Below are 25,692 nucleotides of genomic sequence, written 5' to 3' on the forward strand. Positions count from 1 at the left end.
TCTGCGGCTCACCCAGGCAGCACCTCCGTGCCTGGGGCCACAGCGGCTCCCCACAGCCCAGGTTTGGGAGGGAAGATGTTCTGTAGGCTTGGTCTTCCTGCCCATCTAGCCCTAGGAGATGGGGTCCCAGCTCCACTCACCCTCCGGCCAAGGCATAGTCACGCACTGCACCCTGGGCTTCCAACAGCTAAACCCTTCTCTGTCATCTTCAATAGAAGGTGCTCAAGATATATTTATTGATTTCAGTCCCATCCTTAAGATTTCCAAGGCATACCCACCCTTAACTGAAACAAAACAAAACCGTCCCCATTCTGCCCAGTCCCTCCCCAGCTAAATCAGCCCCCCTCTGTCCCTGTTGGGAGGAAGGGATACCACTGCTTCCTGCATTTCCCCGCCCTCTCTGGCTTTCCGCACCCCCCCTCTCAACCACAGCCAGGCTTGAGGATCAGGGCTCACGTCCAGTGAGCGCTTCCAGCCTCCCTTCCCCACCTCTGTGTGGCCTGGACCCCTCCGCCCAAGCTCAGCTGTCGAAATGCACGGTCACCCTCCCCCAAACCTGCCGAGCTGTTGCTAAGCTGCAGTCACCACCCACCCACCCAGGAACTTAATCCGGAGCCTGTGAACCTTGGTTCTTCTTTCTCCCTGTGCCACCCCATGGGTCCAGGTGCTCCCCACCTGCAGAGCCCACCTCCCCATCTCCCAGCATGCCCCTGGCCCGAGGCAGGTGTTGGGAGAGTGAGTGTGGCTGCGGTGCTGGACTCGGGTCCTCTGCTCAGATTGGCCCAGTGCCTGCCCTGGAGCCCTAGTATCGCTAGTGCAGGGGCCCCACAAATACCCGGACTGGCCACTCTGCCTCCATCTCCTCTTGTTCACGCCGGAGCAGCCTTGCTAAGCTCCTCAGGCATCTCTCCAGTGCTCTTAGGTAAACTTCACACTCTGCCCTTGTCTGGCACTCACCCTCCTCCGGTCCCCAGTGGTACTCTGCTCCAGCTACAGTGAGTTCCCGTCAGGTGTCCTGGTGCCCACTGAGGCCTCCTCCGCCCACCCCACCTCCCCCAGTGCAAGGCCAGCTCGGGCGTGTGGGCCAAACTCTGCAGGCTGCATCCCCCAGCCTCCTGCTTCACGCTTCCTGTTCACCCCTTACCTCTGAGCATGGTCACCATGTGGCATTGTCATGATGCATCTTCCTGCCTGTCCCTACCCACACCATGAGCTCCTTGAAGAGAGTGTATTCCTGGCCTTGAGTCTGAGTTCTCAGTGCCAGCATGTGTCTAGCTCAGGGATGGCTGAGCTGCACACTCAGTCCAGGGGTGAAACCCGGCCAGCGCCAGATCTTATGAGTAAAGGCCTATTGGAACCCAGCCATGCCCATTTGTTCACATATTGCCTGGCCGCTTTTGCTACACCTGTAGGGTTGAGTAGTTGTAACAGACTCACAACCTGAAAAGCCAGAAGGATTTACGCCCCGGTCCTTCACAGACGCACGGTCTGGCCCACAGCGGGCACTCAGTGAGGCCTTGAAAATGAGCAGTGATAGCAGCTTATGGAGCTGCTTCCACATGCGGGGACCGTGTGAAGCTCTAACTGCATCATCACATTGAAGCCTCCTGGTGGCTCTATGAGGTTCAGCAGCCACTGTACCTCTCCTTTTCAGATGAGAAAGCTGAGGATTAATAATTTACTCAACATCAGTTGGTAAGGATGTGGCCCTGGCAGTGAAGCCCATCTGACTGCCTCCAGGACTGTGGCCTTGCTGAGTAAGGCAAACATGGGTGGGGTCGTGGAGGCAAAGGTGGTGCAGCGAGAGGAGAAATGAGGGTACTCGTCGAGGGTAGGGGCGGCCACAGCCTCGTTCACACACCTTGATCTTGTGTTCCGCTTGGGACTTTGAGTTTCTCTGTCTCTTGATCACTTCTAAGGCATTTAGGTAAAATTAGGTACACTAAGAAGTGAGAGCAGGATGGGACTGATCTTTGGTTTATGGTTCAGTCCACCACGCTGCTCACAGGTGAAGCTATAAACAGGCCAGTCTTCTATGAAGTTTAATGGATGGCAGCAAACCCGGTGAGCAGGTGGAGCTTAGTGAGGGGCGATCTCCGTCCCCTGAGGACACCTCTGGGTTGGCTTTCGGTTGTCGTGGACACCTTGGACATCCCTGGGTGCTGCGGCCTAGGGCGTGGTGAGGAGAGAGTTGTTTCTTTGATCTCCCCCTGGAAAACGAGGGTCTGTCTGTTGCTTGGTAGATGGTTGCTCGGTGAGTGTTTTATAGGGACAGGAAGTGATTGTAATGGGCAACCCGCCTGTTTGCTGGGCCTCAGGCACCGAGCGCGGGGCATTTCACGTGCATTGTCGCGTCATATCTACACACATCAGCCCCTTTTTCATGTCCATAGTGGAAAGGAGGGATCCACAGTCCAGGGACCTGTACTTGCTTCAGGTCCCACAGCTAACCATGCACATGGCAGACCCAGGAGTCAGAGCCCATCAACCCACGTTCCCAGTCATCACTCCCAGTCACCATCAGAGCTCTGGGCCACTCAGGATCCAACTGTCACGCCTGACCTGTGACTTCCTAAATGTAGCCCCTCAGCTGTTCGCTGGGCTAGGTCAAGCCTAGCATCTGGTTCAGTTGGGGTCAGGCCCTTGGAGGCAGTGGCCGTGGGCAGTTGCCAGAGGTGTGGCTCCTCCCTCCTGCAGGTCTTTAGGACTCAGGCCACTTCTTGGGGTCTAGTCTCTCACTTCTGAGGTGGTGGGGTTTGCGAAGCAAGTTTAGATGTTTCTGTTGCCCAATACATGGTGAAGATTGATGCTGCCAGAAAACTGAGACATATTTGAATAGTAACTATAAATCATTTTGTTCCATGTTGCATTCTGCTTCAGGACACTTGTCCATCCCTGCCTGTCTCCAGATCCTCCAGGGCCCAACTCACTTGCCACCTCTGATTCTCCCTCATGGCGTGATTCAGCTGACAGTGTCATTGAATGCTTCTGGGAGGCCCACGAGAACAGAATAGTCCTGCCCTGTGGGACTAGCTGGCGGGGGGTGGAGGGGTGGCGGACAGGCCCACTCAGTGTTGCCTCATAGTGGGCACTCTGGGAGCCCAAGCATCTGACACAGTGGGTGGGACAGAGAGGAGTTGCAAGCACTTCTCAGAGGGAGCAACTCTGGCTGGGTTTTGAAGGCTGAGTAGGAGTTAGTTGTAAGGCTAAAGGGGCAAGCTGTGCTATGGGAGGTCAGGGCCTGAGAGTATGGTGGTTGGTGCGAGTACTGGTGAGTAGACTGGCTGGAGCACAAGGTGAGAATGCTGGGAGCAGTGGTCAAAGAGGGAAAGCTGGGCCTTCTCCCTGCTTGGAGCCCCTCTATGTGCTCCAGCTCACGTCACTGAGTAGTTGGGGCTTCTTACCCATCTGGGCTTCTTAAAGATGGGTTGCAGGCAGCTGAGGGCAGTGGAGAGTACACAGGTCTTCAGCTCCGCAGCCTGAGTTCAAGCCCCAGCATTATCCCTTGCTGGCTTTGTAACTTGGGGCTTATTCCTTAATTTACCCAAGTCAGCCTCTTCATGTGGAGGAAGTGACTGTCCCTGCCTCCCTCTCAGGGCTGTTGTGAAGAGTGAATGAGGCAGGGACAGAGAGCGCCTAGTGCAGGGCCAGAGACAGGCAGAGAGAGGGTCCTCTGGTGAATCCAGAGTACTAATGACCAAACCCTTCCTGCTGCCAGGGTCTGATCAGAACCATGTCCACTGACGGTGAGGTGCATGGTTTCCCCTCTACCAGGAACCCTGGATTCTGGCCCACGCAGGGAAAATGAACAGGTAGTGGGTAAGCAGGAGCTACCGACCACTCCCAGTTTAGAACCTGTGAGTGGGGCAAGCCTCAGAAAACTGCCCACTGAGAGAAAGGGACAGGATCCCGTGTATGCATGTTTGCAGACTGTGAAGGTGTTCAGGGGAGACTCAGTCCCCCTAATTTCCTGAGTGGTGAAGGCAGTTCTCCGGGGTTAGGGAGCAGAGGTGCAGGAATGAGCTGAATGGTTCCCCCATGTGCTGGGCACCTGGGACAGGAGTGAGTCCAGCAGACACTTCCTGTGAGGGGCCTGCAAGGGACAAGTCTTTGTGTTCCACACCCAGCATGTGCCTGACACATAGTAGGCCCGTAGTACTTATTTGTTGTGTCTTACAGACTCCTCATTTCCAGGAAACTGCGGAGAGCTGTTGGTTTCCCAAGGGCGTGTGTAAAATATTCAAATAGGAACCGTGTATTGAACGAAAGCTTGTCTGAATAGCCTTTTTTTCCCAGGACCCAGATCAGTGGAGTGAATGTTGAATAGAGACCTACACTCAGCCCTGAAACCCGGGAACAACTCAGCCCCACCACTTTGTCGTTAAGGAACCAGGTTCAATGAAGTCCTCTTCTTGTCAGCAGGTGCACTTGTCCAACCACAGAGGTTACACATGCCAGGCACTCTCACACCTCGGCTGGCAAAAAGGGGACACTGAGGAAGTGTTTCCTTCCTGGATTTAAATAGCTTCTTGATTCATGGATTTTTTCAGAGAAAGTCCATTGGCTTGGCCTCGTGGAAAAGGTTCAGGGGCTCAAAAGTGGAGACAGACTTTTCCTGTGGTGGCAGTTGTATCCCTAGGTTGTTGGTTTGGGCCCAGATGCCTGGAAGGATGCTGTCATCACAAAGCAGGGGCTTGAATCTGACAGTTTCGTGTCTGTTTTTGCTGACCAGGGGCTGGTACAAGATAACTTCACGTTGATGGACACCAAGTCCATCATGAAGGAGCAGCTGGCTGTGGCTGAGGCCCAGCTTGACGAACTTTACCAGCTGGGGGAGAAGAACTTGAAGCTGACACAGAAGCTGCGGGACCTGGAATTGGTATTACAAGCTGTTGTGACCCATGTAACACAGATTGGGGCAGTGTCAGGTTATGTGGTGCCCTGCTCTGATTTTCAGCTACTGGGTTGGTGCTGCTGCTGACATGCTGACCCACTGACTGTGGGAGACGCTTCCTAAGTTCAGCGGCTTGAGTGGGCACCACTTTGGGTCCCCCAACCAGATAGGGCTTGACCGCTGTGCTGCTTCTCTGTAAGGATGGATATACATGGGTGTCGCAAAAAGGGTTTCTGCTGGTGTGTGCGATGCGGGCTGAGCTGTGGTTTGTGAGTCCCATGGCCTTTCCGAGTGTGTTAGGCCCAAGGCCTGCTCAGGGGCTTCACAGCTGCCTTCATCACATTACTTGCTTTAAGGCCTGTGCTGTAGCTACTTTGTTCAGACACCACTCAGTTAGAGACCTCAGGTGTCTTCATCACCCAGGTCCCTGGCTCAACATCTCTTAGTGGTTGTAACTCTCACAGCTGGGCCTTGCAGGAGTCATTTCTGTGCAGCTGTGTTTTGGGAAGTGAGCAGGTGCACGGAGGCCCTTCATCTGGGGGAATGAGGGTGGATGCACAGGGGCTGGGGCTTGTCCAGGGGGTGCCCCAGGCTGCATCCTCATGCCACCTCTCTTCCTGCATTAGGCCCAAGATGCACACAACAAGCGCACCGAGGAGCTGCTGGAGGAGAGCACAGTCCTCATGACTGCTCAGCGGGGGAGCTCGAGTGAGTCCGCCCACCTGGGCCGGGCGCTGGAGCAGCTGCCCCAGGACGCACCCCTGTCGGAGGGTAGGCCGGAGCCCCAGGTGCCCAGGAGCCAGCCCAGCTGTGGTGCCTCCCTCATTCAGGGAGCTGAGCCCTTGGCTCTGAGTCTTATGTGTCAGCCCATCCTCACGTCAAGGACATAGGATTCTATTCAAGGGTCGTTTAGAACTGTTTCCTCACAGCTCTCCCCAGGAGAACATGAAGGGTCTGGCATGCAATACAAAGTGTTGCCAGATTTCTCAGTTCCCATATGGACAGTGCCAGGAGCTCACAGACTACAGCAAGCTGACTGCAGAGAATGTCTCAGATCTACCCATGGGTGACTGAAAGCTCTGGAGGGCAGGAGACATCCCAGGGGTGACTAATCTTCACTGTAAATGTCCCCTGGGCATTATTTCCTCTGTTCATTTGCATAATTGGGCAAGATGGATGGTGTCTGTTCTCTGTCTCCCTGGGTAGGGGCTGCTAAGTGGCTGCTTCTCAAGGGACCCAGGCCTCTTCCTCTCCCTCTTGTGTCTGCGCCCTGCCCAACACCCCCGACAGAGGAGGTGTTGAGTTGGCCAGGGGTAGGTGGCTGGGGGGTGCCAGTGCATCAGGAAGCCTCAGCGCCTGGCAAACAATAGCCAGTTCCTGGTTACAAACATAGCAACATGCACCTGAGGGTGCAAGGAATGTTTTTTGAGAACTTTACAGAGCAGGAAGGCTCTTGGCTGGTTTGGGGAGGGGGCTGCTTTTTCAATTCTGATTAACAGTCCTAAGCATAATGGAAAAGCTGGTGAAAACAGCTGGATATTTCTTCTCTTGCAGGGGTCCCATCAGTTCCAAACCTAAAATCAGTTCATCGAACTATCTATTGATCTGTGTGAGATGTTAGTTCTTTCTGTGGTTTATGTGGCTGCAGTCCTGGGGCCGAGGAGTCCCTCAGGAAAACAGGGAGTCCCTCGGGGTCTGGGAGTTCAGGTTCATCCGGGAGGACCCCTGCCCCTTGGAGGAACACAGAGGTGGTGCCAGCTGGCAGGGACCATCTCAGACCCAATGTGTTTTTGTAAGAGACCAGGGTGGCTGGTGGGGCTGGAAAGCCTCACTGACTCAGACTGGTCAAGGTAGTTTGTGAGCCCCTCAGGTCAGTGGCAGTGATTTATTCTCCGTGTTTCCCACTTCTACTGCTTCACTGGAAGCTCATGAACAAAATGGAATGTACTTGTGCGTGGGTGGTATGGTGACTTTTTGAGGCAGAAAGGCCTGGCCTAGAGTCCTGGCTCCTCCACTTGTTAGCTAGGCGACCCCTTTTAAAGCTGTTTTCTTATCTGCAAAGTAGGGGCAATGAAGCTGCCTTACAGGGTTGCTGTGAATATCCTCTGAGAGGAGACAGCAAAGCACACGCTGTGCCTGGCCCACGGGCACCAACAAAAGAAGGCTGCTCTTATCGCCTTGCCTTAGTAGAAGATAACCCATTGCCCTGGTTCTTGGGGTGCTCATGAGCATAGCACCCAGTAAAGAACCATTGATTGTCTTCCCAATAAACTGCTGTCATCATAATAGCCTGAGGCACTGGCTTTTATGGGAGAGGAAATGAGGCTTGCAGTGAATTCCATTGTTGTACCTGAAGAACCTTCACAATGATTTCCATGAGTGCAGAGCTTCGGGTGAGACAATGGAAAAGCTTGGGGTGGGCATTGGTGATGGTTGCAGGACAGTGGGAATGTATCTAATGCCCCAGAACTGCTTGTTTAAAAGTGGTTAAAACGGTGAGCTCTGTGTTGAATGAATATATTTCAGCACAGTTTTAAAAAATGCTATTTTAAAAGTGAATGCTGCAGAGGTACTGTCGAATGACGGAAGTATGTGGATTACAGGTGTTTTAGTCGGTTAACATCATTTGTAGCCTTGTCAGGACGAAGCCCTTCACGTGTCTCCTTGTGTTGATGGTGCGTGTCTGTGTGTGGTCAGCGCTGGGATACAGTCAGGACCATGATGCTCCTTTGCTGCACTGCTGAGCTGCCTGCTGCTGGGGTTTTTAGCATGTTTTGGCTTTTTGGGTCTGCACTGCTCTCCTTGGTGGGAGATGAGAAAACAGGGCAGGATGCAGACACTTTTGTCCTTGTGATGGTCCAGAGTTGCTGGGCACACGCATTTTGTTTCCAGCTTGATGTGCCTGCTGTGAAAGCCGCCCCTGTGTTCTCCCAACCCCTAGGGTGGTGAAGCAGCAGCAGGTGGAGGTGCTGCACTATTAGCAATACAGTGTGATAGGCTCCCAGGGCTGAGCACGTGGCATGGAGGGACAGGCAAGGGAATTACCCTGAGCCCTCCTTCGAGGGCTTTCATATACATTCATTTTTTCTTCATGAAAAAGCCCCGGGACTTACCTAAAGTCACGCACCTGGTGTGGCAGGAAGGGGCCCAGAACCCCCATACTCCTTGGATCTGTGCTTTCTTTTCTATTCTGCATTTAAGCTGTTTAAAAGCAAAGTAAAGTTTTCTATCTTTAACTTATGTTTTTATCTTGCTTCGGACTCTTAAAGCAATTTAGATATACTATGTCATTCCTTTTCCAATGTAATTGTGAAATTACAAAATGAAATCTCTGTCCAAAGGACCTTATATGGGGATGGCAAGTACTGGGCATATGTTCCCCATGGCCTCTACCACCCCTGGCGGACATAATGGTCAATTATTGTGCCCCTCCCCGCCCCAGCTGAGTTACCCAGACTCCCACCACTCAGAGCTGGCACAGAAAATGACATCTGTTTGCCATCTCTGTTAGTCCCTGAAATCCTTGACTTGACAGTCAGGTTAGAACTTGGTAAAAGTGGTTCCAGCAGTTCCATGGCCTTGAACTTTTGCATTGGCTTCTTCACTGTCACCTGCTTTCCGCCTCAGCTCTGGGTCGCCCTCCTGGGAGATATCAGCTGAGCCAGCAGGGGGCCATATTGGTCTGAGGAACCCTCAAGTGCTGATCGCAACAGCACACTGTGAAAAAGAGGGGGTACCCAGATGACCTGTGGGAGACCATCCCAACCCCTCAAGCCTAGGGCTTGGGCTGATGGCTATCTTGAGCCCGGGGGCAGAGAGGGGAAATGGAGGCCCCTGGAATCTGGGTTCTGACACGACTTTGAACTTCAGCCTCCAGGAAGTCTGAATTTGAGCTGAAGGAATGCAGCTCCATCCACATCCTGAAGCTGGAGGAGGGCCAGAGCCTCCAGAGCACCATCCAGGGGCTGCAAGACACGTCCCTGGCACTGCAGAAGAGCAGCCTCAAGTGCAAGGAGCTGGAAAGGGAGAACCAGCAGCTGAGCCAGAAGGTAACCATGGGTGGTGTCTGGAACCCACGGGCAAGCAGGTGGCCAGGTGGAGCCCCCAGGTGCTGGTGAGGCTGCGCAGCTGTGAGAAATGAAGAATCCAGGGCAGCCACAGGGGTAGCAGAGGGACAAGGGCAATTAATCACTGAGAAGAGTCAGGAGGCATCATGATGTGTCCCTGCAGCAAGTGACCAGACAAGATGGACCTCTGTGTGCCTTGTTGCCTTCATCTGTGAAATGGGGTTGACTATGGACCCACCTAATAGGTGGTGTGAGGGTCGTGTGAGTTAGTGTAGATGAAGGGTCCAGCACATGGTAAGCGGTTAATGGAAAGAGAGCAGCGCCCTGTTGGAGAGCCCCGGGTGGGCGTTGGATAGGAGTAGTGATGGGAGACGCGCACCTGAGTGTGGGATCATTGATGGGCCATTTCGGGGCACTGCTGCGGGTGAACAAGGTCCGTGCTCACTCTCCTTCCCATCGGTGGGATGAGGGGGGAGGTGGCTTAACTGCATTTCTTTTCTGGACAGCCCCCGGGTCTCCCCAGCAGTACAGTGCAACACGGACATCTGGGGAACAGGCTTGGTCCTACAGTCAGGAGGACCCCATTCCCACAGCAAGGAGGGCTGGGAGAGGCTAGGATGGCCTCCTGTGCTGGCCACTCTGGGTCAGGGGATCAGTTCCTACAGCCACACCGGGGATGGCAGGGCGGCACTGTGGGCTCTGCACACAGCTTGACCACATTCTGGATGAGGGAAGGGCAAGGGAATTCTTGCTGACCACCTTGTGGGACTGGTGCTTTCAGGTGTCTGGGTGTCTGCCCCAACCTACCCATGAGTCCCGCCAGTGTCATTTGCTGAAGCTGCGTCGGCAGCAGGAAGGACACGGGCTACAGGCAGGAGACCTGGGTCCAGCTCTGCTGGCACTTTATCTCTGGGTGAGGCTCAGGGCAGCCCCTCCTGTGGAGTGGTTTGCCCAGGCCTCCCGTGGGACATCCAGGGTTCCATGACTCAGTCTCCTTGTCCCCTTGAGGCATTGTGTGCCTTGCAGCACAGTAGCTGGCAAATAGTTTGTCCTTTCTCTGTGGGACAGTAGGAAGCCTGACTCATGCCATGTCCCTCGGTGCAGCCCGCACAGGGAAAGCCACTGGACAGTGTGGGGTTCTTAGGCTCACGTGGGCCTGGCACAGGAAATGTCTCTAAATGGCAGACCAACCTCGGCTGAAATAATAAGAATTTTTTGTTAGAAAGATGAGACCTCTGACTCGGCGGGTCCTCCCGGGTCTGCTGCAGAAGGCCTGTGATGTGACCTGTGGCCCAGCGCCCGCAGGCCCGAGAGATGCCGCTGGTGCTTCTCCTCCCTCAGTCCCTCCTCTGCACAAGCAGGGCTGGTGGTGGGTGCCGTCACCCTGGCACGACTCCTTAGCCCCCCATGTCTTGGGTCCCACCCATGCTTCCTCTCTGCATCAGTTCCCTAGTAGGACACCATATGGTCCTGCCACAGCCCTCAGGAGCCATGTCTTGGCTCAGAGTCCCTGGTAGAGAGGCAAGGCCACAGTTCCCAGACCAGAGCTGCCCTGTGCCAGGTGCCAGGAGCCCTGGGAAGGTGGCCGTTGCTCTGTGGAGGGCTCCTCCTTCCATCCTGCGGGCTTCCCTTCCTGCTTGGCTCGCTTGGGACTTGGCTTCATCTGTCCTGACCCAGCAGGGTTGGCTGTGCTTTCTCCCCCGAGCCTGGCAGGTGACTAGTCCCCCTTAACATGGAGTGGATGGTGCCTCTCGGCCATCAGCTAAGTACCGCAGGTGACATGGCCCAACACTGACCTTCCTGGGAGAGGGAAGGCACAGCCTCTGACAAATCTAGACAGCATGGCCACTCTGGGAGTTGTCCAAGAAGGAGGGAAAAGGGTCAGCCAGGACACTGTAGCCTGGAGTCCCTGGCCCTCTGCTGCCAGCTCTGGTCTCCCACCACTCAGCGTGGTACCCAGGTTGTAGGCTCACTTTGGTCTGAATGTCTCTAAACCTTAGTTCCCGAAGTTAACATCCTTCCCTGTAACTCAGGACACTTCTGTGGACCTTAGAGAAGGTGCCATTCCCTCATCTAACCACATTGATGTCCCAAGAGTTCATTTCTTCAACGAGGATCCCTGGTTGTCAGAGGAAGAGAGGCAGCCCCTTGGGGGCCTGTCGTGGGAACAGTAGGGCAGCACAGGGGCTGATAGGCTGGCTCTGGGAACCACAGCCTCACCCCATGAGCCCAAGTCCGGTGCTTTGGGAGGGACGAGAAACCCTGTGGGGCCACTCGCATCTCAGCCAGTGAGCTCTCCAGGGGAATGGAGTCCTTTGGGGACAGACAGCAACAAAGCCTCCAGTGCAGGGCAGAAAGGATCAGACAGAGAGAAAGGGGGGGTTGGCCAGCAGTGTGGGTGTGACGTGGGGCAGCCACATCTCAGACCAGAAGCAACAACAGTCAGATACACAAAGGCTGGAGCAACGTTCTTTCTCTGGGAGGGAAGGGGTGGAGGGTGAGCGAGGTGGGGTTGGGGGCATACTCCACAGGCCCCGGCTGAATGACAGCAGGGCTGGGGTTGGCCCACCACTGTAAATGGAGCTCAGCCACATCCTCACTGTGGGGCTTGGACAAATTACTCGATTTCTCTGACCCCGTACCCTTCCCTGAATGATGGTTGGTGACAATTGTCCAGGGCCTTCCTCCTCAGAGCCACTCTCAGGTATGGGCCCTGCCACTGAGGAGATGCTTGGTTCTCTGCTGAGTCCAGGCCTTGTGCTAGGAAATGGGGCAATGATGAAGAACGACCAGAAAGACGTTTTCACTTCTGAGAAAGACTCAGACACGTGGCATGTTGTAGCGCATGTTGCCATTGGCTCTGGCTGAGTGAGGCTCCCCCGTCAGAGAGTCCCCAAGTTGAGGCAGGGGGCTTGGTATGCTGACAGGGAGATGTGAGGACATGAATGGGAGCCCCAGTGTGCCCGGCCCTCCCCACTCACGCGGAAGAAGCGAGCCTGGCTGCTGTTTCCAGAAGAGTCTGGAGACAGAAACCTTTACCTGTGAGAGAAAGGCAGGGTGGCGCTCCCCCAGACAAGAGGGCAGAGCTGACATTAGAACAGCCATCTTTCTGGGAGCTTTGTAAAGCTACCTGTGCCATCCACACTCCAGACAGGCGAAGAGAGTAGGCTCCTGGTCCTGGCTGCCCACTGGGCCACTCGGGGTCTGAGAGACTGACCCCAAGAGGTTTTAATTGGTGTCCTGAGGTCTGGAGTCCTTAAAGGCTTTGAGAACCATCTTTGACTTTGGAGATCCAGTATTTAGAGCAGTCACCCTAAACCCACAGCATCAGGGTCACAAGTCAACATGCAGATTCTTGGGCCCCAGCCCCAATCGACTATGTCAGAAGCTCTGGTGACGGGTGAGGGGACAGGGCTCTCACAAGGGATCAGCTGTTGCCTCCTACTTGCGGCCTGTGAGCTGTGTGCTGAGCACTTCACACTGACAGAGGCTCCTGATGATGCCTGTTGCTTGTTGGCCCTGTGTCAGTTATGGAAACCCACTAGTGGTCACATTGGTAGCAGGAAGCAACCCTTTCTCCCACCTCCCAGCTGGTGATGAGTTTGGTGTCAATGGGAAGGACAGCAGCATGGGCCTCACCTGGGAGCGGAACCTCAGGTCCCGCCCTGGCCTCCGGAGTCTGAGTCTGTGTCCATCACGTTGTTGAGGTGTCAGGCACAGTGTGAGAGAAGTGCTGATCTTGGTCGTTCCCGTTCAGGGAGGTTGGGCACTGGTGGGTCCCAGCAGAAGAACTTTTTGCGGGGCTGGTGACTGGGCCATTGTCCAGGCAAGATGGAAGGTGGTGTGGCCTGTGGCAGGCAGTGGGCTGTGGAGGGGGGAGCCATATGTAGAAAGAGGACAGGCCTTGGGGACACATTTACTTGGAGGGTGAGAGGAAGGAGAGACATGGCAGAGGACCACTCCGAGAAGCTGGGTGAATAGGAATATCCCCAACCAGGTGGAGTACCTGCAGGATATGCAGTGGGTGTGGCTGCTGGCCCCAGGACATGTGACCTGGCTCCAAGGATAGTAGTAGACAGGACCTAAGATGGAAGCAGAGAGAGTGAGGAGTGGTGAGCTGGGAGGGAAGCTGACCAATGGGGGCCAAGAACTTTTCCTCTACCATGAGCTGAAGGTGCAATCTGTGGGCTGAGAAGAAGTGGTCAAGGGTATGGGGAGGTCACTGCAGAACAAGGCCTGATGTGGGGAGGTGGCCCAGTGATGCCATCAGGAGCCAGCTTGTATCTCCCTGCTCTTCGGGCCTTGGCAGTGGCTGTTGGACCTCCCCAATGTCAGGAAGAAGGTCTTTCCTTGAGAAAAGGCCTGTTAAAGTATCTGTGGGGCTGACAGCATTGGGATTCCTTTAAATTACAGTTCAGTTCATAAAACTAACTCTTCAATGGGCTTGGTCTTTGGCCCTGCAGATTGAAGAGCTGCAGATGGAGCTGCAGAGAGAAAAGCAGAGCAGCCAGGATTTGGAGACCCTCAGCGAGGAGCTGATGGAAGATAGAGAACGATTGCACAGCGACATGGAGATCCTAAAGTCTGACAAGGCCAGACAGGTAGGTCCTCCAGAGCGAACAACTCCCCTGGAGGCCCTGCCTGCCAGAGGAAGAGTCCAGGACCATTGTCATGGCCTGGAATTTATCAGTGGCCCATGGGTCTCTGGTTTCCTCACTCAGCTGCAGCTCAGACAGCAATTCTCAGCCACAGCAGGGTGCTGGGGGCAGATGTTGCTTCCCAGGGACACTGGCCATCTTTCTTTTGATAGTCATGACTTGGAGGAGGGAGGAGGTGCTCCTGGGTATGCTGGGTAGAGGCCAGGGATGCTGCTAAGTGTCCTGCAGCTTATGGGTCAGCCCCACAGGACAAAGAATGAACTTTCTCCAAATGTCCAGTGTCACACTGATCACCCTGGCAAACCTCCAGGGCTAATTTGTCTCCCACCACAAGAAGTCCCAGGGTAGGCAGTCCAGTGGTGGGACAGCATCTCAGTGAGGCCACCAGGAGCCAGGCTTGTCTCTCTGTGCTCTGCTGGTCTTGGCAGAGACTATTGTACCTCCCCCAGAAATGGGCAGGAAGAAGGTAGGGGGCAGGAAGAAGGTACAGAGGGAAGGTCTCCCCAGGACTCTCTATCAACATCTCATTGGCCAGACCCGACACATGACTAGCCCTAGCTGCAAGGGAGGCTCAGGATCAAGCACTTGAGTTTCAGCCTCTCTCATGGTGCTGAAGAGGGTGCTGACAAGGTGCTGTGTATCATCCCAGGGCAGGCGCAATCGCCACCCTGATCTGGCTTACAGTTTAGAAGTCAGAATGACTGGTGACAAGCCAGGTAACTTCAGATGTGTGCTATTGAGGGAATGTGCGAGAGTCCTGGGAGCGCCTTGCGAGGTGCAGGACATTTAGAATAGTGGTTCAGGGCTTTTCTTACGAGGTGACACACACTGAGCCCTGGAGGGTGAAGAGGAGCCCGTGCTGCTGAAGGCCAGAGCTTGGAGGGCGGTGTGTGTTCAAGGCAGAGAGAAGGTCACATGCAATGTCTGTGGGGAGAGGTCTTAAGGAGAGGCCACAGGGGTGGGCCAGCTCCTCGGGCCCCTGCCGACCAGGATAGAAAGAACCCAGGGACATCACTTTCACTGTGTTAAGTAGGAGGAGATGTAGTTTATGTTTCTAAACCAGCCTGGCTGTTGTGCATGTGCTTGACTTTGAACTGTCTCAGTGGGGATCTCCGTGCCCTTCACCTTGTGTCCATATCAGGCCTCTGGGAAATGTTAGAACTTCTGTCGGGTCCACGGTGGCGTGGTCTTTCCAGGCCTACACTTTAGTCCCCTAGTTTGGACCCAAACCCCTGAAATATGTTCACACAGCTGCCTGTGTCTTTTTCATTGTGTTTTCGTGCAGATTGATGATCTTGCTCAAATAAGGGTTTGTCTCAACGAACTGGTCCGGTCCCTGCAGCAGAGGTCCCAGGTCACCAGTGAGGCCTGCATGAAGGACATCAAGAAGGGGAGCAGAGACCTCCACCAGACGGTGGCAGAGACCAGCACCAGCCTCAACAAGCTGCAGTTGGTGAAGCAGCAGCTGTACCGGGACCTGGAGCAGATGACCGAGCAGGTGGAGCAGGTGGCGGAGCTGGAGAAGGAGAAGGAGAAGCTGGCCAGGGAGGTCTCCTCTCTGAAGACAGCCACCGACGCCCTGGAGTGTGAGAACCAGGGCCTGATACTGGAGAACCAGAGGCTGCAGCAGACCCTGGAGAGCAGCAGCCAGAAGTCACAGGCCCAGGAGCAGGAGCTCGGGGAGCTGGAGGCAGAAAGCCAGGCCCCGCAGCAGGGCCCGGAGGCCCAGCAGCTCGCCACCAAGCAGCTGGGGAGGCCCGAGGAGGAGGCGCAGCTGGCAGCAGCTTATGAGGCCCTGCTGCAGGAGCACACGTGCCTGGGCTCGCTCCACGAGCACCTGTCAGGGGAGTACGAGGCCCTCAAGGACGAGCATAGCCGCCAGAAGACGCTGCTGCATCGCACCCTGGAGCTGGTGCACAAGTCTCAAAAGGATAGGTGTGTGCCGGCTGCTGGCGGGCAGACTGGCGGGCTCCCCTGGGCTCCTGTCCCCCCTTCGCTCTGGCCCCTCGAGTTTCCTCTGGACCTGCTGCTTCACAGTGAATAGAAGTACATCGAGCTTCACCTTCAGCGGTGTGGCTTTTGTGCAGCTGGAGACAGGGGCAGGAGGGTCCCCAGGGGGAAGGGTGTGCACACTACTCCCAGCTCAGGGAAACCACGTGTCAGCTTTGGGGGCCCTGCTCCCCTGAGGATTCCTACTCCCTCTTCCTTTTGTCTCCAAACCAAGAATGCCGGGGGATGTTCACCGAGCTGCCTGTCTGCAGTGATGTGCTTCCCTAGCTTCCCGGGCCTGTTCTTCCCTGTCAAAGTCTCAAAGTCTGGGCTTTTTTTTTTTTTTTTTAACTTTTAATTTTGAAAACTTTTGAATAGATAGGAATACACAGAATAGTGCAGTGAAAGCGCTGTGTGCCATCACCAGCTTCAGTCCTTGTCAACACTGCCTTTCTCGGTTCATTGTGACCTCCTCTCTACCTCCATGCACCTTTTCTTTGGGGTAAAACTGATGTATGTTGAAATGCATAAATCTTAACTTTGTGCTCCTGACAAATGGGGGCTTTGTGTGCATGCAGTCCGCCAACATGACCCGAGCTCCTGCCGGGCAGATCCTGATTGCACCAGGCCCCGGGAAGGTGCAGCAGGACCCAGAGCCTGGGAGAGGTAGATGTGCATGGGACTCAAAGGCAGGAGAGGGGGGATCCCCTCAGACACCTGGAGCAGTGCAGGAGGCAGCTGTCGTCCACACATTGTGCTTGTGAGACGTCCCTGCTGACGGTGTTTCCTGTGACTCTGCCTCACAAGACGCGAAGCAGATGCTGGGTCTTTAGTGGGAGCAGCTGAAGGGCAGGAGTTTCCCTCGCAGGGATCCAGGGAGGCCGCTAAGCCAGCCAAGCCTGGTGAGGGCATCTGATGATGTCGTGAGCCTGGGGGTGATGACACTCATGTATTCACTTACCTAGCACTTCCTGTTGACTCTCTTTGGGGCCTTCCACCCCCTTTTCCACCCAGGTCTCCATCCTTCGGGGGTGCTGGCATGTCTGCTCCTATTAGGCCTGCTCCTTCCAGCCAAAATGAGCGTCATGAGCCTCTTGGCATCTCCATCTCCTCCTCCTCCCGCACCCACACTGTGTTCACGTGATGCTTAGTGAGCATCTACTGGATGTGGGTCCTGTGTCTAGATGTGGCGTGAATGCACCCAGCTGACTAATGATGGGAAACTGGTGTGGTGCCCACCCCTCACCAGGTGCTTACAGGCCTCATCCTTAAGGTCCTGTCATATTTATAACAGTGTCATGATATACCTAATGTCCTGTTATATTTATAACAGTGTCATGATGTACCTAATGTTATATTTGTAAGTGTCATGATGTGTTCCTAATGTCTGTTCAGACCGGGACGGTTTGTGCAGGTGGAATCTGACTGGCTCTGAAGGAGGAGTTCATTGCTGTTTTTCCTGTAGCTTCTTGCTCCATAAAACATGCGGACCTACTGTGCTACTCTGCAGGTTTCGCTGGTTGGAAAGATAGCTAGAGACCCCTTGGTATGTCTGCAGCCGGGCTACAGGTTTGTGGTGCAGGTGCCTGGAAGACAAGGATGATGGCTCTGCATTCATTCCATTTGACACAACACGGACACTCACTCGTTCCCCAGCACGCGCTGGCTGATGTCAGACCCCGTACTAGGGATTCAATGGGAGCAAGACTCACTCAGTGTCTTCCCTGCAGCAGGGCAATTACTAATGGCTGGAATATGCTTGACCAGTGTGCTTGTCCAAGACACAACTGGGAGGCAGGAGTCGGGACCCTAATGGTCCATGGCCCTCTTTGTCAAATGGGGATGAGTTTTTCCAGAATCGTTAGCCTGGATGAGAAAGATCACCACCCTGCAAGCCAGGCAGAGCCCACCCCCACTTTTCACCTCCCACTCGGGGCAGCCTCTGCCCGTGGCTAAAGGCCATATGCACATTTGTCTTGAAACAGCCGCCTCAGCTGGTTTCCGAGTTTGAGTCTCCACAAGTGTTGGCTCCAGGCAGATGGTACAAGGACAGTTGATAGGGGGTGGGTGGAGGGCTGCACACAACTCAGTCAGCACCTTGGAAGTGGGGAGCTCCCAAGCCATCCCTGGATTTGGAAGGTTCCAGCAGGCAGGAAGGTCAGCCTGGGGGAGAGCTTCCTGAGCCATCCCTGGACACAAGAGGTTCCCTGGACATGAGAGGTTCCAGCGGGCAGGAGGGTCAGGCTGTCCCTGGACACTAGAGGATTGGCCAAGGGCTGGTCAGGGCCTCCCTCTTGTGCTCTACTGCCCTCCAGAGACACTGTTCTGTAATGAAGATTGAGGCAGGAAGAAAATAAAAGCCCCAAACTGAGGGGGAAGTTATGGGGGAGGTTAAGGGCTGGATTGGCAGTGCCTTGAGGAGCAGGATGTGTCTGTGTGTGTGCATGTGTATGTGCAACTCGCCCCTGGCAGCTTCTTGGGCCCCACCAGGCAAGCCTCTGGTCAGTCGTGGTGTTCTCAGCAGACTAGCAGAGGAAGGCTGCTGAGACAGGGACTAGAAGGGACCATGGAGACCCCTCAGGTGGGAGGAGGAGAGCTCAGCTCCGCAGCTGGAGGAGATACCCCAGAGCTGGCCCCAGGCTGTCCCAACTGCCATTCTCCCATTTCTCAGCTGCCCAGGCCCACTCCCTGCCCATCCGCATCCCCCTCAGCGCTGCAGAGAGAAGCTGCTTTTGGGAGGCTCTGCAGTCTTCTGGGTTGTCTGTTCCTAGTGGGTGTGTTCCCTCCACAGGCATCACGACATGGTGAGACATGGGGCGGCGCTGGGGCAGCTGGAGAAGCTGCTGAGCGCTGAGCGGGAGGCTCTGCAGCTGGAGCAGAGGGTCAACGACAACGTCACAGACGAGAACCGGAGGCTGCGGGAAGAGCTGGACAGGTAACCGCCCCGCCCCACGCAGCGGCGTCTGCCAGGGTTTCATTCAGACCAACTCACTCACACCCGCTGAGCAAAGCTCCAGAAAGTCCTCTGGTGATGGTATATTTTTACCAACCTTGTCAACTGCTGGATGGTAAGAAGGTAAAAGGGGACGCCAGCTGGTGGCTGGGATGGAAGGACTAGGGACACCTGGGATGGTGCCCTGTCTGGGCTTGGACAGCCTCACCTCCCACACTAGTGGTGATGATGGTGGCATCGGGCCCGGGCACCCTCAGCCTCTAAGTCCAGCGATCGGGCCCGTGAGGGAGAGGGGGAGAGCCAATCCTCATTCACAAAATCCCTGTGTATGAATCACCTACTGGCTGAAATGTCCTTGTAACCCCCAGACTGGCACCTGTGGCCTTTCATGGATGTGCCCAGAGTGCAGGACACTGGTGTTGACTGATGCGCACATTTGCAGCTGAGGCCGACAAGGCCTTTGACTCCTGCCTTGTGCCAGTGCTCACACTGCAAATGACCGTCCTGCTCATGGCCCAGTTAGTGCCATGATTTTCTCATTTTGTGCCTTTGGGTGGCAATTTTGCTGTTTGAAATGGCCCCCAAATGGAGTGCTGAGTGCTGCCTAGTGCTCCCATGTGCAGTGCTGCACCGGGCCTCACAGGGAGGACACGAGTGGTAGATAAGGCTCCTGCAGGCAGGAGTCACAGTGCTGTTGCTGTGAGTATGTTACACAGGCATCTTTATGTCTTGTTCAGTTGACACAAGTGTGCCCTGAGACTTACAGGGACATGGGGAACCAGTTCAGTGGACACTGATTCTGTGTTCACGGTGATGATAGAACATTATACTGGGAATCATGGGAATTGACTGAGCTCTTGAACAGGTGAAGAAACAGCTCAGTGAGATTAAGTCACTTGTTCAAGGTCAGTGCTCCTAGTTGACACAGTCAGGTTTCGAGTCCAGGTCTTGTCTCAATCCAGAGTCATGACTGTAGGAAGCCGTCCTCCCCACAGCCTTGTTTTAGAATGTCCTGAAGGGCTGCAAGCTCAGGTGCCTCTGGTGGCCAGGCAGGTCCAGGACATGGGGGAGAAGTGTCAGCGACAGACCAGACCCTCGTGGAGAGCACACACCATATGAAGGCATCAAATGGGAGGCTGGCCAAGGGCTTTTGTTTATGCTTTTTTCCCCCAAGAAGCTAGACATCTGAATGTTGATGTGAAACTTAAAAATTTTTAAATCTTAATAAACCAATTAATTAAAAACAACAACTGTGTAGGCCAAACTGGACACATCTGTGTTCAAACTGAGTCCATGAGCCTCTGGTAATTGGAGTTTCTGGTATAAATCTTCCCCCAGGAAACCCAGTGGGGTAATTATGATGATGACCATAATTTCACTGGGTTTACATAGTACCCAGAATCTCATCTTTCATTTATCTCAGGAGTTGAAATTAGAAAGGGACTTGGAATTGGGGAGAAGAGCTGGGCATAGGCATAGAGTTTTAGAGCAAAATTGTTCTGGCTCAGTGTTTTTTAAAAGTGTTTTAATAGAAGAACCCTTTATCCGGGTAGGCAGGGATGCCAACGCCTTAAGTATAAAGAGTGCTAATAGTGACGCTCTGTTGAAGTGGTGTCCGAGCCTGCCTGTCCTGTCCCCCAAGCCAACAGTGGGACACCAGGGACAGCCTTATAGAACCCCAACAGACAGTTTGAAAATTGCTGATTTTGTTCAACCTTCATTTACACATGAGAAAAACTGAGGCCCAGAGAGGTTGTGGTTTTGAGTAAGGTTGTACAGCTGGGACAGAGCCTGGGAGTGCTCCTCAGCCCTTGGCCCTGTGTCTCTCCATCCCCAGGGTTGATATCCGGCACCAGCAGCTGAAGAAGGAGCTTGAGGAGCTGCAGAGCCACAACAAGGAGCTGCAAACCTCACTGGAGAGCTCCCAGCTTGAGTCAAAGCACTGGAAGGCCCACTACCAGGAGCTGAAGGAGGAACAGGAGGAGCTGCGCGCCCATAACATGGAGCTGCAAGCCTCCCTGGACAGCTCCAAGCTGGAGGTGGACCGCTGGCAGGCCCAGTATGAAGAGCAGAGGAGGGAGCAGGAGGAGCTGAGCGCCCACAACAAGGACCTGCAAGCCTCCCTGGACAGCTCAGAGCTGGAGGTGGACCGCTGGCAGGCTCAGTATGAAGAGCAGAGGAGGGAGCAGGAGGAACTGCGTGCCCACAGCACAGAGCTGCAAGCCTCCCTGGACAGCTCAGAGCTGGAGGTGGACCACTGGCAGGCTCAGTATGAAGAGCAGAGGAGGGAGCAGGAGGAGCTGAGTGCCCACATCATGGAGCTGCAAGCCTCCCTGAACAGCTCCAAGCTGGAGGTGGACCGCTGGCAGGCTCAGTATGAAGAGCAGAGCAGGGAGCAGGAGGAGCTGAGCGCCCTCAACAAGGACCTGCAAGCCTCCCTGGACAGCTCAGAGCTGGAGGTGGACCGCTGGCAGGCTCAGTATGAAGAGCAGAGGAGGGAGCAGGAGGAACTGCGTGCCCACAGCACAGAGCTGCAAGCCTCCCTGGACAGCTCAGAGCTGGAAGTGGACTGCTGGCAGGCCCAGTACCACGAGCTGAAGGAGCAGCACCAGGACACGGAAACATCGCTCACCAAGTCCCGCAAACAATGCGAGGTGAGGCCCGGGGCTGGTGGGCCTTGGGACGCCGGGCTGAGTTCCCTGGGCTGACAGCCTTGGTCTCGGCCAGGTGGGAATGGGCCCTCATTGGGGTCTGTGCTCAGAGGCTGTGTGAATGTCACACAGAGGCCGAGGGGAAGCCAGGAGTATTTGAAGGGACGAACTCCATGACTGGCAGGGATGTGTTAGGAAACACCTTTCATCAGGCCGTGGCTCTTTGCAGGGTCGGGCAGTGCATGGAGACAGCCCAGTACTGCTTCATGTCTGTCTTCCAGCTGAGCACTTTGCTCAGTGCTGACCCGGGTCCTCTCACTCAGTTCTGCACGTCCCCCTACTGGGGATCCAGCCTGCAATGCAGGCGTGTGCCCTGACTTGGGAATCAAACTGAGACCTCTTGGCGCGTGGGACAGTCCTCGTCCAAGTGGACCACACCAGCCACCAGCATATTGATGAGATATGTAACATTATTTTTTAAAATTGTTAAGTCCTCAGAATCTGTTGTATATTTTGCCTAATGGCACATCTCAGCTCAGACTGGCTGCATTTTCATAGCTCGGCCTCTACGCGTGGCCAGCGGCTGCCTGATTGGATGGTGCAGTGACAGAAGGCTTGGCCGTCCCCAAATCATTGACCGCATTAGTCATTCTGACTGGCGTAGAAAATACTGAAATGGCCATCTTTGTGCACGTGGCTCTCTTCCTCTTTGGAAGTAGATTCCCAGCATGAGTCACGGGGTGCATGGCGTTTGAGACATTGTCGATCTGTGTTTTAGATGCTGTTTGATCTCAAGGGGGACTTGGAGGAAGAAAATCACTACCTCTCGGAAAAGATCCAGATGATGGACCAGAACCTGAGGCTTCTGGAGCAGAAGTTGGATAATCAACTTCAGTACCATGAGGAGCAGCACAACATGTAAGGGGTGTGGGCGGGCTGGGACCTGTCCACAGAGGGGTCCTGGTTTCCAGCTCCAGCCTAGACCCTGACATTCAGGGCAGAGAACCCCTGGGGCGCATCACATCCCAAGGGTGAGGGGACAGACCATCCTACCACAGCACCCTCCTCTCGTTTTCCCTGGGATGGTCCTAGGTTTCTGCAAGTGGGGTGATTGGCCTTTGCTTTTCAAAGACACTGCCCTCTGCCAGGCGCTTCGTGATCTGCTTTTGGAATGAAGTTCACTTTAAAAAATAGGACAGCAGCAAAGAGAGGCCCCCAGGGAAGGAATTCAGGTCGAAGGCTAAGCCCTTCCTATGTCCGCTTTTTCTTCATGGGCTGGGCAATGGGTTGTGGTGCGCTGTGACTGTCCTCCCTCTGCCAATATCTACAGGGTCCTGGGTTTGCCGGAGCCCCTACAAGGTGCACAGGACCAATTACCTGGTCGCCAGGAACCAGAATGGGAGATGGGATGTGAGCAGAGCTACATACACACCTGACATGTGTTGAGGGGCTCCATGGGGGCGTAGAAGGAAGTGTGGTGGTGGGAGTTGGGTGCTGCTGCTGACATGGATGGGGGAAGGCTAGCCAGTGGGGGGGCACTCATGAGGGAACCTGGTACCCAAGGGGATGATCTGGCGACGGTTTTGCATTAGAGGGTATCTGCACGAGGCCAGGGCTTCCTGAACCCGCTCTGAGCAGACTGTTCCCCAGCCCTGGGAGGGCTGCGGTGTCTGCCCTCCATGAGTTTGTGCAGCTGGCAGGGGGGCAGGGTGCAGGCCGTCAAACCCAGACAGGAAAACGCTCTAGCATAAGGCCAAGCAGCATGGCTGTGGGAGCAGAATAACACAGACGAGAATAGCAGATGTGGAGCCAAGGGCACTGGGAGCAGAGCAGGGACGATGGTCAGGGGCCCTGTGGTTTGTGAGCTACCACCTTTCAAGGGGGCTCACCCACGGTGAACTCCTGGGAACGCCTTTGGTTTAGGCAGGACTGTGGCAGCGTCATGACCGGAGCCGCCTGAGCAGCTGCCTTGGTCCAGAGGACTCATTTTCAGGCGAGGAAACCAGGGGTCTGAGCTGCCAAGGCCACACCAGCTGCAAGAGGCAGGAGTAGAACAGGAGCCAGCAGCCCCCTGGGATGCATTGTATGGATGTCACCACGTGCTCCACTTGGGGACAGGGTAGAACAAAAGCAGGCCATCTGCCTCAGGAAGGCCAGGCGCCCTCTCCCCATGAGCAGGGTGCCCTCTTTTGTCCTTTCTGTGTTTTTGAAAATGTGAACTGATTTCCAGCATTTAGATATTAAGAGATTTTGCTTCACACCCTGGGTTTCTGGATCCTTTGGGAAAATGACTAGAAGTTCCGCCTCCTCGGGAGCAGCGGTCCTTTGCAGGGGCTGAGTTCAGTCCCACGCAGCACCGAGCGCTCAGCCAGGGCAGCCCAGCCACTCTGCCTGGACCTTCCAGGCCCGCTTTGCTCCTCTCCTCCTTTTTCTGGCCCCAGAGAGGCTCTGAGTTTGCTTCCGTGGGAGTGTTATCAGAAACCAACATTGGAGTGGGTCGAGGTCAGAGGTCTGACTTTGCTAAGCTGACTTTTGTAACCTTGATGCCCATCTAACTGACTGAGGGCAGACCCCTCCCCACCATGGAAGGTCTTGTAAGTCTGCACCTGCAAATGCCAGCTTAGCCCTGTATCTGCCCCTGAGTGCACAATTTCCTGAATTGACTTGGCCTGAGAGTCCTCGGGGTTTCCAAGCTTGAAGTTTCAGGTGATCCGGGGTTTGCTCTCCTAAGATGACATACAGCCTGGTCCTAGGTGTTCCAGCAGGTCTCCTCCAGGTGTCAGGGTTCCTGGACCACGTCTGATGCTTCCATTCACACACCCCCACCTCTGCGACCGTGATGGTCATGCGCACCATGATGCCTGAACCCCAGAAAACTACGGGCTCTTCTGGGCCAGGTCCCAGGCTGGGCTGATGGGTCAATTCATGTGTTTTATTTTAAAAGCCAGATTGTTTTTTCTTTGTCCTCTATTTACAGAGACGAAATAGATGCCTTAGAGAGACAAAAGGAAAACATAGAAGATAAATTCATGGCTCAGCATCAGTTCTCTGATCCGGCTCCAAAGCAGTGAGTTGACTTAAGTTCCAGTGACTTAAACAGAAGAGAGGGCTTGCTCTCTCACGAGGAGGGGACGCTGTAGTCACCTGGAGCGGTGGCCAGTGGGTGGGCCCGTGTCTTCCACTGTATGACAGGTCACCTGTGTGCAGGTCCCTTCCAGCACAGACAGGATTTAGGGTTTCTTTCAGTTCCACCCTCCATACTCATAGCTATCCTACAGGGTATGGCAAATGCCAGCTGGCCATGAGCCTGTGTAAGGGGGAAAGGGGTCTCTGGTTTTAGAGCCATTAAAGCAGGAGTGTCAGGTTTTGTCTCAAGATTTCAGGACATAGAAAACCATGTTTCTGTTTTGGGAAGGAATCTTGGGTCAGACACCTGAACCAGCACACATGATCTTCAGGCACAGAAACCTCCTGGCCTTGAACCTAAATTCTTCTGGATTCATGGGACCCCAGGGATTTCCACAAACACTTCCTTTCTCCAAAGAACAGTAGGCTGGTTGTGGGCTGGCTCGGTCCCTGTCCAGCAGGGCTTCCCCTGGTCCCGGGCCTGAGCCCCAGGAGCTGGTCCTTCAGACGGTCCTGTCCCAGCCCAACTTTGAAGTCCGATCCCCGTGAGTCCTGCAAGGCCTCTCTGTGGAAGTCACAGAACCACAGAATTTCAGAGCCTCCGCCTGACCCCTCTGTTGACAGGAATCGAGGCACCGATGAGGAAATAGAGTGATTTGTGTGCACACAGTGCTGTTTCATGCAGAGCCAGGATTCAAACCCAGATGGGGTTGTTCTGTTAGGTCAGAGGACCTCCATTTCCAGTCAGCTGCAATGTATTACCCTTAAATTCACTGTTTTTATTTATTTTATTTATTTTTAATCCTCACCCGAGGATTTTTTTTTATTGATATTTAGAGAGTGGAAGGGAGGGAAGGAGGGAGGCAGAGTGAGAAGGAGAGAGAGAGGGAGAGAAACATCGATGTGAGAAAGACACATCCATTGGTTGCTTCCCATGCACCCTGACTAGGGCCCGGTATTGAACCTGCAACCCAGGTACATGCCCTTGACTGGGAATTGAACCCACTACCCATTGGCGCACAGGCCGACGCTCTAAGCCCTGAGCCACGCTGGATGGGCAAGGGGCACTGTTTTCAATTCAAACAGCCCAATCTGCCCTGTCTCTCCCCCCACCCTGATTCCTCAGTGCCGGGAATGGGCAGAGTATCCCAGCCTATTGCACTTATTATTAACCATGGCAGCAAATGAGAAGGTCCCTGGCTCTTCCTGAAAGTGGCATTTTGCTGGGGACTTGGAGCAAACATGGGTTAGATTAGCGCAGAACCAGGTCCTGTACTCGGCACAGGCAGCCAAGAGCTGGGGGCTGTGTTTGAGGTTCTGTCTCCCGAGAGGCTAGCGTGGGTTTCTGCCACGA

The 25,692-nt window shown here is 54.6% G+C and overlaps 1 protein-coding gene across 1 annotated transcript in view; it reads left to right on the forward strand.

Moving 5' to 3' along the window:
• The window catches only part of LOC148091739 (protein Daple-like), a 58,197-nt gene that overhangs the window by 18,405 nt on the left and 14,100 nt on the right, over window positions 1–25,692 (forward strand). Inside the window, 12 exon segments of the mRNA XM_087823793.1 lie at window positions 4,733–4,879; window positions 5,521–5,665; window positions 8,765–8,943; window positions 13,425–13,562; window positions 14,905–15,554; window positions 16,623–16,748; window positions 18,400–18,543; window positions 20,399–20,569; window positions 20,798–20,993; window positions 21,048–21,215; window positions 21,991–22,130; window positions 24,190–24,279. Of these exon segments, the coding sequence (XP_087679919.1) occupies window positions 4,733–4,879; window positions 5,521–5,665; window positions 8,765–8,943; window positions 13,425–13,562; window positions 14,905–15,554; window positions 16,623–16,748; window positions 18,400–18,543; window positions 20,399–20,569; window positions 20,798–20,993; window positions 21,048–21,215; window positions 21,991–22,130; window positions 24,190–24,279 (2,294 nt within the window).

This window comes from Miniopterus natalensis, chromosome 13 (genome assembly GCF_054644295.1).
Source record: "Miniopterus natalensis isolate mMinNat1 chromosome 13, mMinNat1.hap1, whole genome shotgun sequence".
Classification (NCBI taxonomy): Eukaryota; Metazoa; Chordata; class Mammalia; order Chiroptera; family Miniopteridae; genus Miniopterus; species Miniopterus natalensis.